The sequence below is a fragment of the Oryctolagus cuniculus genome, chromosome 4 (genome assembly GCF_051225735.1).
Source record: "Oryctolagus cuniculus isolate XC-2025 breed Fujian yellow rabbit chromosome 4, ASM5122573v1, whole genome shotgun sequence".
Lineage (NCBI taxonomy): Eukaryota > Metazoa > Chordata > Mammalia > Lagomorpha > Leporidae > Oryctolagus > Oryctolagus cuniculus.
Genome location: NC_142870.1, coordinates 42,860,752 through 42,873,837, shown reverse-complemented (window position 1 = coordinate 42,873,837; position 13,086 = coordinate 42,860,752). Strand labels below are relative to the sequence as shown.

At 41.5% G+C, this 13,086-nt stretch overlaps 1 protein-coding gene across 4 annotated transcripts in view; it reads right to left on the bottom strand.

Moving 5' to 3' along the window:
• The window catches only part of CADM2 (cell adhesion molecule 2), a 1,135,583-nt gene extending 1,122,796 nt beyond the window's left edge, over positions 1–12,787 (bottom strand). For 3 of the 4 annotated variants that reach the window (XM_051859415.3, XM_089330678.1, XM_008267104.5), the window contains exon 1: positions 12,078–12,284. In XM_051859415.3, the coding sequence (XP_051715375.1) occupies positions 12,078–12,138 (61 nt within the window). In that variant the 5' untranslated portion in view covers positions 12,139–12,284. Of the gene's footprint in view, positions 1–12,077 lie in introns of all 4 variants that reach the window. The other variant, XM_070071934.2, reaches the window with a different exon arrangement.
• Between the last annotated feature and the right edge of the window lie 299 nt (positions 12,788–13,086).

Here is a 13,086-nt window from a genome sequence, read left to right as displayed (position 1 = left end):
AGAAAGCAAACCAATGCACATGAAACTATCTGCTATAAATTTTAGTTGACTTTTGGAAATGTGTTTGTAAATGTTATCTGACACAAAACTCTTTAAAGCTAATTAACACCTTATTCTATAAAGAAAACAAATTTTCACAATATTCTTTAAATGAATACTATGGAGATTGTTTTTAGTTTGGCAATTCCAGATAAGAATGTTGGTCTGCAGTGCTTTATTGTTCAAAGTAGAAGATAAAGGTCCCTCCTAGTTAAGAAAAAAAAAAAAAAAATGTTCTTTTAGTGAGGCACAGAGACAGCCCAGGAGGGAGAGAGAGAGTTTGCATCAGTTTGTTCACTCTTGAAATGCCAGAGCTGGGCTGGGGCTGAGGCCAGGATCCAGGCAATCAACCCAGGTCTCCCACATGTGTGGCAGAAACACAATTAGTTGAGCCATCACAGTTGTGTCCCATTGTGAGCCTTAGCAGGGAGCTGAAGTGAAGAGCTGGAGCTGGGAATCAAACTCAGGCTCAAATGGCAGGTTGCATGCATCTCCACCTCCATGCTAAATGCCTACTTCCCTTCCTTCTTATATTGTACTGAAATTCTATTGCTGAGTGGATCATTATGACTGAAAGTGTTGAGACATATGAAGGTTAACTCCGCCTCACATTTCAGTATTTCAGATGCTATGTGATTATACATTTAAAAAAAGATTAAAATGCATGTCCTACTTAACTACAGATTGATAGGAATGTCTTCAAAATAATGAATAAAAATCAGGAATGTCCTAAAATAATTTTTCGTGAAAAGTCAACAAAAGTTGCTTCCCCAATGACCTTCCCTTCTCATGAGCCACTCTTTTCCCAGTCTATCTGCACAATCCAAACGGAAGCCGCATTCGAGACAAGACTGAGGTTTTTCTTCTGCATCACACAGACGTGCATGATTTAATATAAAGCAAGACCAAAGTACTAACAAAAGTTATGGGAGAATTTAATTCTTTATATCAACTCTATCAAGTGGCCATAACCCTTAATAAATTGAGCAGTTTAACCTGCTCTGGATACGTATTTGCTGAAAGTACGTTTCCCCGTGAGGATGACAAAGTGATGCCTGCACCTGGAGTCAGGTGAATCTTAAGTTAGTCTAGTTAATAAAACCTTTTCTAGTGTTGAAAGTCAAGAAGCAGTCAAAAATCCAAGAAGCATCAGGGAAATCGATCTTTAAAATGTGAAGAAAAACTGTATGACTTTTAAGAAAAGCTACACTTTACAGGGACATTTTAGAAAAAGCATTCTTAAAATATTTTATGAAGAAATACAGTCTGTTTAAATTTAAAGTCCTTTTCTGGCCTTGATGTTTGACTCCCAATAACCATATTTAAATTCTCTTCAAAAAGTAATTAATATTCTCATCCTACCTCCTCTGTCTTTCAAATGCAAAAAGAGAAATAAATCAAATCCAGCCACAGCAAACATGTGTCCTCCCTTGTAGACATATGACTAAGCATTAAGAAAAACAAACAAAACAATATTTCGGATTTTTTTTAAAGGCCTTTCAAATAAAATAGAATCTCCCTCAGTTAACTGGGAGGAATGCACCCTGAATTTTTATGTCAGGGACTAATCAGGAAACTTCTCTGTGGCTTGGCAGTAACAAAAGCAGGTCAGTCCGTACTCATAATCTGGCGGATCAAGGTCAGCTGGTAATTCCTCCTTGTTTATACATTTATCCGAAAATGTCAGCTACTCCAAGCAGAACAAAGCGATGATGTGCCTTCACGTGCAACCAAATCATTATCCAGAATATTGTGGGGCTAGACATAGAATTCTTTAGTAGGTAGCAAAAAAGATCAAGAGTTAACAGACTTAAAGAAAACAGGAAGGTGCAAAGCTTTTTAACAAATGTTTTTAGTGCAAATTTGAAGTGACTGTCACGTCACTTTTGTGAAGTACATAATCACTTAGAATCCTCTGTGTTTCTTAGTATTCATTTTTATCTTCTCTCCATATATTACGTACAAAGGAAAAGTCACTGAAAATATCTATTCCATCTAGAATATTGTACTGGCATTTTGGTAATTATAACATAAATACTTAGATATCATTTGGATTCAAAGAATAGTGTCAAGATTAAATGTATTGGAAGGGAACTAGCCAATCAGTGGAATGAAAATATCTAAAAAAGGACATAGACCACATGGGCAATGAGGCACCTGAAATAAAGAGTAACACTTCTGACTGTGCACCCTACGAGAGCTGACGGGTAAATGTGTAACCTTCAGCATACTAAAATTAAAATATACAAAATACATAGATCATAAATAGATGAAATGCTTAGGCTTCTCATGAACCAAAAAGACATAAATGCTTAAAATAATCAATGCACAGGGCAAGTGGCATCTTACATCAGATTCTGATTGTAAGGGTTCCAGGCAAGGACAGCACTTTAAGCTACCACTAATAAGAGTACAGCTTCAGAAACTAAGTAGTTGTGCTGAATTACAAGATAAAAATTATTTAAAATAGTTACTTTCTTAATTTATAAAATGCTTTTCATTGTCAGTAGCCCTAAATAAAAGAATTATATTTACAAATTAAACCAAAATTTTCTAATCGAACAAAACAGAGGAATGCAGGTTATTCAAAGGTTACAATTAATATAAGTGCATTCTCAAACCTTGTAATGTAGGAAAATATCCTTATAAGTGATAACATGTACAAAATGAGCCAATTCTTCTAGCACCTTCCACAGAGAAAGTTTTTTTTTTAAAAAAAAACTGTCTAACTCTCTTGAGTTCAATGTTCCTCTATATTTTCACAGTTGTTTAAATTGCATCCCAAACAACATAATAAATAAAATACAAATAAAATAATAAAATAAAAATAAAAACAAAAACCTGAAAATATAATACCTCAAATTGACAATGCACTGACATTTGGCAGTCCATGAAGACTGCAGGCAATTAATACTATCTAAAATTCCATAGCCCAAAATAATAAGCAGCCAAACTTCAAGAACTCACCATAGTGAAATGTGTTAATGGGCTAGTTAGGGAATAGAGTATTGACATTGGAACAATTTCTGATTCTTCTTTTTGTTTGGTCGAGTGAAAGGAACAATCCCTATTCAGGGTAAGGGATACACATTTTCACTCATTATTTTAGTTGATTCCCAGAGCAAAGAACTATTTAGAAATAACAGATACTGTATTATGTATCACAATGGAGAATTTACTTCTGCCTTGGCAGAGTAACTAGTAAGTGCAGAATGCAAGTAAAAGCTTGCTATACTGGAGTCATAGATATATAATTGCCTTTAGAAACATCCTTCTCTGAATACCACCTACACATTAACACATGACAGTGAACTTACAGCTAGACCCCTGTTCTATCCCACATGATCCCTGAAAAGGCTTTGCAATGAGGCCACGTGCATAATTAAGGCACACTGAATATCACAGTACATGTAACAAACTACGGTATTATGAATCCTTAGGGGAACCTCATAGAACTAATACATTTTCCAAAGAAAGCTGCACATGAGTGCAGGGAGACTAAATGCTAATTAGATCCTCTCAGTGAAAGCTATAGAAAAGTTGATTCTTGAATCCTGAAGTTGGACATAGAATGGAACATTTGTGTACAGAAAGACTGAAGGGGGGAAAAAGGAGCTTGACGTAAAAGCCCTTCAATAGGTGATTTACACAATCGTGAGAAAATAAATGAAACAAAATAAAAATATATCAGTGGGAGAATCCCCACCTTCCTGAAGGGGTTAAGGATGAGAACTGGTTTCCTATTAGAAAAGGATTATGTAACAACAGAGGGAAATACTCACCCTAGCATATGCTAATTTAGTTGGCTTTGCCAGGCATTTATGTGTGTGTTTGGCTGGCTGACTCACATTCCTCCTCTCCTCTCTTTGCCATTTTTATGAGGAGACTAGGGAGGTGGAACTCTCAAAAAAAAAAAAAAAAAGCAGTAATAACAATAACAAAAACAACTATACCCACATAGTAGGAGACTTTTCCTTACAAAACACATAGGTATGCACCTTGGGGGCAGAAAGGAAAAACTGCCCAACCTGTACATACTCAGTACACACTGTTCAGTCAAACTCCCTTTCTTTATTCTTCATTCCCCATTAACTTTTTTAATGGGTCTTTCAGGACCATCACATGGTTGGGGACTGGTAGGGGGCTAGGGGAAGAGGGGATATTATATTCCTGGAGAGTATAAAGGAAGCTGAGTTACTATTCAGTCTGGAGCACCAAAAATAGAGAGCAGTAAGGGAAAGGCAATTCAAGAAGAGGTTCACTATCCATCTTTTATTTGATTTTAAGTATAAATATTTTAATTTGTAATCCATTATCTCTGATTTCCACCTAAGACTACCATTTCAGATTGAAAAACATGATATTAAAGCTATGAGAATTAACAGAAAGTATAGGTGTCAGGGACATTTTCCCCTGGGGTGGGAGGGGGAGGATGCACAGAGTATGAATTTAAGAAAGTAAAAACATACTTCACACACTATACATGTTAGGCCTTGATGTTTAAGTAAGCATTAGGGGGAGAATCTGCATTTTTAAATAGAATTTTAATCCAGGAGTTAAAAATATTTCTTTAACAAGAACAAAGTAATTGGCTTTATAAATTACACTGATTTAATGTAACAGCGATACACTTAGCAGTCGGCAGCACATCCATGTCAGGAAAGGTGCTTTCTCACACCATTCCCAAGGACAACTTTATATAAACAACGCCCCCTTACTGTAAATTAACTATCACACAAATATATAAAACAACTGGGTACTCAACCTCTAAAAGGACTCTGGTTTGCTCACAAGGCAAAATTAAATTACTCACACTATTTGATCCCACTTAGCTATAAAATAAAGACTTTATGGTCCTCAATGCAAAAGAAGGTTTTAGTTTTATTTTCTCAGCAGTTTCTATGACGTCAGTATCCAGCACTCAGAATACCCAAACTAACGCAATGACGAGGCAGGGGCTTCCTTGTCAGCACTGAAGCTGCTGACAGATAACAAATATTTAAATGAAAACTATTTGCTGACTCAGAAAGAGTTATCCCCAATGTTGAATAATGATCATGTTAATATTTATTTCAAAGACTTCTAAAGTATGATGTTAATAATTAATAACCAGCTCTCTCTCTCTCTCTTTCTCTGGCTGATCTACATCTGCAGTCCTGTATTTATCTATTCAGGTAAGAGTAGATTCTCATCACTCAGTTTCACAACCACAAAAGGAGATCCACTATAAATGCTAAATCTATTGCAATTTCTGAAATTGTAAACCTTTTGTGTGTTATTAAGGACAAGAGTTAATCATTGTTAATTATAAAAAATCCATTCTAAAAATGTACTTGCTAGCTTCATTAAAAGGGTAAAAGAAAATAAAGAATGCAAAATTAAAAAAAAGAAAAACCTTCTAATTTATCCTTCTCAATTCACCCTTAAAGCCCCAAACTCAGATTACTCACGAAAAGATGTCCTTCAGCCTTAAAATAATTGGATATTTTGAACATGTATATACTTGCACATATAGATATTTGTGAGGGAAGCATATTTCTTTTCTCCACAATGATATCTCTGACTTCAGTATTCGTATTTAACAAATTCCAAATTGGGCAGAATATTTACTTCCCTAATTTTTAAATAGACCACACACTTCTGAATGATAGCAATTTATTATTTGTTTAAGGAAACCCACAGAACACATTAACAGGACCAACTGGGCTCATTCTTCGAATAAAAATCAATATCCATAATCGGTTCCATTATTTTGTTCTGTAGCAATGGAATCAAAACAAACACAGCTACATTCGTTACTGTTTCCCCATAGATTTTCATCGTAGGCTGTGAATAAGAAGGGGCCCATGACTCTTGAGTTTTTAAAAGGAACCTAATATGATGATTTTGCCTGTGATAATATTTTTCAGAGAAGAACCATCATCTACTGATGAGACTTAACACAAATTCCACTTAATAGCGCAAAACAAACTATCTGAACATGGTCTGAACAGTTAATTCCTACTCCTTTTAAAAATGCCCTATTCTCATAATCCAGAAAATGCTCAGACCAAGGAACTGACTCCTGGCTCCCTAATGGAAGAGAAAGACAACAGAGTACTTCCTAGGACAACAGTTATTAGATCCAATACATGTAAACAATTTGTAGAAATCCTACTTAACTTCATTAATGGTCTCAACGTTCCTGATAGTTTGCAAGGAAATAAAATGTTCGCCATTCATGTGAGGAAAATGCTGATAATTTTACTGGTACGTATTTATTAATCTCTAAGCAAAATATATGTTCTCGCCTTTGTTTTTTTCATGAGCTCACGTGACTGCAAGCACTCTGCATTATTTCTGGTTATAAAAAGCTACAGGATGTTTCAGGTCTACTACAAGCTATGAAAAGACTTCCATTTCACTCTCCTGCCACATGACTGCTTTCCTGTGTGTCTGTGAGGCTGCAGAGCACATTAGGCCCTAGATGCCATTTGCATCATCACACAGCAGGGGGCTTCAGCTGCGGAAGCTCTAGGTTAATCCTCACCCACCACTTTACACAAGAAAGTTGCAGAAGATGCCTTTTTTGATACTACAGAACTACACTCCAAAAATGCTTGACATTTTCAAATAAAATGTTGGCAGTGAACTTGTCCTTTTAAATTTCTAGGTTAAATCAATAAATTTAAATTATGTCCTTCGTTTTTGCATGGAAGGAGTTTATGATGTAATCAAATGTAAAGTATCTCAGATTTTAATCATGAAAAAGAAAAAATGGGTAGGGAAACATATTAAGAATGACTAATCAGACTGAATTCATTTAAGGATGTATATCAAGAACTATTTATATTAAGTTTTTTTCTATAGGAAATCAGTTTCATAAACCATTTAGACCTACAAGACTTCAAAATTAGCTTGTTTATATGGCCTAACAAAGTATGAGTGATGATATCTTATGAAAAGACCACTTGACTCTGTAAGAACTAATCAGGGCTTAACTAAAAAATATTACTCCATCCAATTTGATTTATTATTCATCAACTAGAATAAGAGCGAGAAATTGCACAGATTAACATAAGGCTCTGGGACTGCCCACAGGAAGCTTGTGTTTAGTCACAAATGGACACTGGAGCTGTAAAGGGCTTCAACAAAGGGCTTCGGAGTTCAGATTAGGAATTCTGCTTCTTTTGTGATTTTTCCTCTCACTGCTTCCTTAACTCCTCAGGCAGCTGTTACAGAAAGGGATTTAATGAAGTCCATGAAAATGAGGGCCCTTTCTCAACTATCACAGAACACATGCCAACACGATCAAATGCAACATCAACATGCTAGAAAGCCTGTGTTATACTCCTAATGAACCCTCAGATCCTTCATGATAAATAAATTTTACTTGTCTGGGTCATTTCATATCTTACAGAGAGCTTATTTTCAACAGAAAACTGATGTTATTTGATGTTGATTCCAGGACACTTTCGAATGCATGCTTAGGATGTCTTCCAACATTTTTGAAGTTCCATTTTTGCTCTTAAAAGTGATTTCAGTGACTGTATTTCCTTAAAGAATGTGATATCTTGCTATTTAAATGCAGGACAAATAGTTTGGACTTATCTGATCTTCTAGGACAGTATATCATAGAAATCATCTCAGCTGATACTTAGTTTTATCACAGTATATCCCCGGCGTTTTAATAGTTATAGAAATGGGAAAAAGACAATGAGTTAACCTTCCACATCCTGATAAAAATTAGTCCAATATCTCCTTAGGCTTACAAGCAGGTTTTCTTATTATTAATTGTCTGATTCTTGACTGTTTTAGTCATAGTCATTGGCTCTTAAACACAGACGACAGTTTTCAAAGTTTCTATTCATCAAAAAAGGGAGGAGTGGTGAACTATATTCCAAGTACTGCATTCAGCATAAAAAATGAGCTTGACAAAACCCGAGTTATTACATGCAGAGGTATAAGGCATAAGGTATTGTACTAGGGTACACATTACATTGTGCTTTCTAAAAATGGTGTACTTCATGACTCATACTGAGGGATAAGTAACTTGTATGGCTAACTGAGCTTTACTTCGAAGATCTTTCTTAGAAATATAGCAAATCTTTAATCAGAATATCCTATGACAAAAATACTACTTCCCTGGCATTTGTGTTGGCTGTGTGAGTATGTGTATGTGTGTGTATGCATGTGTGTATAATAAGACCAAACTACAAAAATAATGTAAGGTTCTGAACAAAATTAGATTTCTCTATATAGGTTTATTATCCATTATATTTTTCCTTTTTTTTTTTTTTTTTTTTTGCCTTTTCCAGGATTGTTGCTGTGCTACACAGGACATTCTGCATCTTTGCACTGTACCTTCAGGCATGGAAAAGGGTACAGCTTTAGCAAAGGGAAGCAACTGAACTGCATCTATGCGACAGCCAAGAGAGGTCTTAGTTACAGGTGGAAAGCTTTCGTACTGCTCATTCTAGAGAAATGCTTTTCTCTAATATGTCCCCTGCCCTTACTCCAGAATCCTGTTGTTCATTTCTAGTTGGGGAAAAATAAGAAACGGTATCTCATAGCTTACCACTGAATCAAATTTTGTTATCTAAGTTGTCTTCATCCCAAGTTATACTCTGGTTAGAAACAAATGTTAGGTCAGAAACATTTGCTTATTTTCTATCTTACTATCCATTTCCCAAAAACTCATTGAGGCCAAACTGGTAGATGTGATAGAACTGATGTAAGCTTTTTTTTTTTTTTTAACAGAAACTCATTTTATCATTGACTCAGTTCTCATCGCCGACTTATCACTCTACATATGAACAAGCCAGAAAATTGATTTTGCATCCCAGAAAAGGTAAAAAAATTGGTGACAACGTAAAATATAAAATTAAACACAGAAATAGGGAGAAGATGTGTTCGAATGAGCCGCCTGGTACAGAATAGTGCATATTTTAAGAAAGAGAACAACGGTACATAAATTGATTAGTATTACTTATGTGACAAAATACCACTACAGTATTGACAGAACTACAAATAAGAAGCTATTGACTATAACATTTGCCTAGTCATAACTACTAGGAGGCAGAGCAGACTCCCTCTAGCAAAAAGCTAGTTCTACGACCCTTCTTTCACTGCACATAGCAATACCTGCTAAGTATTTAATCTGTGCCTAGCAAATAAAACGCTTAGATTTTATAATCTAGCCAAGTCCTGATGAAAAGGTAGGGTGATGGGAGAAGAATAAATCTGCACCCCAAAGCAGTGTTCTCAGCAAGACTAAAACAAGGAAGGCATGAGCAATTTGTCTGAGCAAGAACTGACAATATCAACAAAGTGTGATGTGTCAGTGAAGCAGTGTTTGATAAATGTGAGGCAGCCATACACATGAGAAGACAATCCAATGGCTCCTTGCACCCCCCTTCTTTTTTTTCAATCATATTCTCTAAGTGTATTAATATGGCTTGATCTAAGATGTTCATGAGTCCACAGACATGACTGGACTGGTGCTCTTGCACTGGATGCTGTGCAGGACACTTATTTATTTCTTTATTTGGACCTGATGCTAGTGCTGCTTCTGGTTGCAGTGGTGCATTTTCCCTGCCATACTCACACCCCATCCCTCCCCCTCCTCCCTCCAGGCTGCTGTGAAAAGCAGCACTGTCTTAATCATTGGTTTACATACTCAATAAAAGAAACCCATGCCCTGAATGCTGCTGATGGAATGTCTCCTAGTAAAGAAAGAATAAATCCTCTTCCAAGCTGAGAGAGAGGCACCAGCAGTTATTTTGCAGTGCACTGAATAGACAATTCACAGAGAAATGTTGAAGGAAGAGAGGAGGCGACCCCCAAGTACAGTGCGTGGCCCACATGCTCTTTAATAAATAATCTCGCACCAGCCCAGCAGTGTGTGCAATGACCGGCCAGGGCAGCACACACAGATTGGCAGGGAAAACACATCCAGCGGTGTCGAATTTTCATTGCAATCACCAAATTAACTGATTTCCCCACATCACACTCCCCCTACCCAGCGCAAGCCGGCGCGCGCACGCGCGCTCACACACACACACACACACACACACAGCAGAGCTGAGAAATGCAAGTTCCTGAGAGGTGAACCAGGGTCTCTGGGAGGATGTTTCAGCACGGATTAGAAATCCAAGTAATGTGTCAGCCACCCGGGTTACTTAGGCGCGGGTGGGGGTGTGCGCGATGGGAAATGGGACGAGGCGGCGTCAGCAGGGAGAATGTGTGCTGTCTGCCTTCTCGGGAATTCTGGCACCTGACATCTGAAATTTACATCCAACGTAAAATACACAAGATCGCTGCAAAATATTACAGGAAATCATCTTTGCCAGGTCCGTGCGCGAATTCAGGAAAATTCTGCCCCATCATCTCTTCTTTTGCATTCATAAATATGCACAAAATAAAATGCGGTCCCCAGTCTGGCTCCCGGAGGACGGTCGGAGGGAGGATGCATTCCAAGAACTTGCTGAAAGATGGTTCATTGACCTCATTTAAATCCTCCAAAGGCCGATTGGGTTTTGCACGCCTGTGGGTCTACGTGTATCTTACTTTCAGATCCTTTTACCCAGGGACAAATTCATTTGATCAACTTATTTCTCCTACGAATATCCAAACGATGACAGAAGGTGAGAGGTGGGCAAAGGTTTATCGGGAAATCAAGACTCATCTAGCTTTCAAAAAAAAAAAAAATTCTTTTGCCTTCTATCGTCCATCATTCCACATCCATCCTCTCCCATCTCTCACGCTCCAGCCACATCCCTATACTACTCTCTTCAAAGCAGCCTCTGTCCACCCAGCCCTAGCACGCCGCCTTTGCCTCCTCCACCACCCCAAAGTGCCTTGGCCCCATGCGCTCCTACTCCAGGCACTGCTATGTATTTCATAATCAGCATCGGCCTCCGGATCCACGCGGCCCCCTCCTCTCCCTTTTCCAAAAGAGACAGTCTGGGGAGAAAGTGAACCCCGATTCCCCGACCACCCTGCGGGATTTGCACCGCAACACTGTTGTGTGCGGTTTCCCTCCACTGCGGTCTCAGGGGTTCTTAACATTGCACGTGAAAGGATAATATTAATTATGGAAAGAAGCGGCGGAGAGCGGATGGAGAGGGGAAAGCAGCTCAGACAAAATCCCTTAGCAGTAAAGTAACTGCTGGAGAACATTTCTTTGCTTTCAGGAAAAAAAAAAAAAAATGAAAACGACACAGACTGAATAATAAGAAGTCGATGTGTTCATAAAGTCGGTTTGGGTCTTTTAATTTTTCGCTGCTCTCCTCTTCCTCTTATTTCTTGCTTCATTCATTCATTTTTTGCCCCCCCCCCTTTTTTTGTATTTTTGTTTCTCTCTCCCTCTCTCTCTCTCTCTTTTTGTTTCAATCCCAGACAGAGTCTCCTCTCTCTTCCTAGGTGAATGACACGTCTCACAACACATTCTCCCCCCCCTTCACTCCCCGCCCCGGGGATGTTATTGCAATGCACACGGTGCCGCCGCTGCTGCTGTTCTCACCGTGTCGGTAGCTCGCTCCCAGGCTCTCGCACACTTTTTAAAGACACACGGATATGATGGTGATGGGAAGAAGGGCCCAGGCAAAGGCGACCCGAGAGGTGGGAGGTGGGAGGGAGAGAGGTTAAAGAGATGACAGGAGATGGAGAGGGTCGGTCGGGAGCGTGATGTGGGAGGTGGCTGGTGGGGGTTGGTCGGAGGGTGGGATGCTACGAGGGGCACAAGTTGCCAGCCCCGAGGCGTGGGAGGGGGGCTGCCGGCGGGGAGGGAGTGAGATGAAGCAAGCTCAGGTGAATGGAAAGGCGAAAGGTGCCGCGTGCCGGGGTGACTGCCGGCGAGCAGGGCTGAGCCGGCGCCTGGGCTTCCAGGGGCTGGTGCACGCGGCCGCTGCCCCCTGCCGCACCGGGGAGGAGGGGGAGGGGGCGGCAGCCGCCGGGGACCGGCAGCCTGGGAGGGGGAGAGTGGAAACGCGGGGTGGAATGGGGATGAAGGGGAATGGGCGTGAAGTTGAAGCTCCCCGCGGCGGGGCGGGGATTACCTTGTAGCAGGAGCCCGCAGACGCTGTAGAAGCGGAGAACGGCGCTGCGTTTCCAAATCATGGTCCCTTCTCTAAGGGTCTGGGGCAGGGACGAGGGGGCAAGGAGATGCTGGCGAGCGGGGGCACACGAGTGCAGGGCTCCGCTGGGTTCTGCTCCCGGCCGGCGCCCGCCGGACCCACCGTCCCCGCCGCTGCGGTGTTCGAACCCGCGAACGCGGTTCCGGCGGCAGCAGAAGCGGCAGCGGCAAAGCACCCGCAGAACAGGGTTTCGGTGGGCGAAATAGTTTCTTCTCCTCCTCCTCCTCCTGCTGGTGCTGCTGCTGGTGCAGCCCGCGACAGCCCGTCTGGCAGGCACGGGTCTGGCGCTGGCTTCTCCTCTCGGCGCGCACAGCAAGTCCCAGAGCCCGCCGAGGGCTGCCCGAGCAGGTGGTGCAGGGATGCCGAGGTGTCGGAAAAGGTGCGGGCGAGGGCTGCAAGGAGTGGGTAGGTCACGGACGGGAGGGGCGGGGGAAGAAGGGAAGCTAGCAAGCAGCACCGCCGCTCGCGCCCGGGGTGTCTCGGGGTCCTGGGAGGGGAGGTGGCAGCAGTGGAAGCAGCGCTAGTGGTGGTGGTGGCGGCGGCGGCTCCCGGATGCTCCGGCTGCAGCAGCAGCAGTGGCAGCGGCGGCGGCGGCGGCGGCGGCGGCGGCGGCAGCGGCGGCGGCGGCGGCGGCAGCGGCGGCGGCAGCTCTACCGAGCACCAGACACAAGGGCAAGCTCAGCGCGGCGGAGGCCCCGCCCTCGCCCTGGCCAGGGACAGACACCGCCCCCTGGCCAATGGAAACACACCCGCCCACCGGGACCGGCCAATGAGGGGCTGGGATGGGTGGAGACAAGCGCCGGGAAAAACAAACAGGCTTCTCAAGGACCCTTCGGGCAGGAAGAACTGAAGCCCCCATTCACTCACCGCCGGCAGGTCTCACCTCCTTGGCTGTCGCTCTCGCCGTAACTTGCAGGGAGACAGCCAGCTT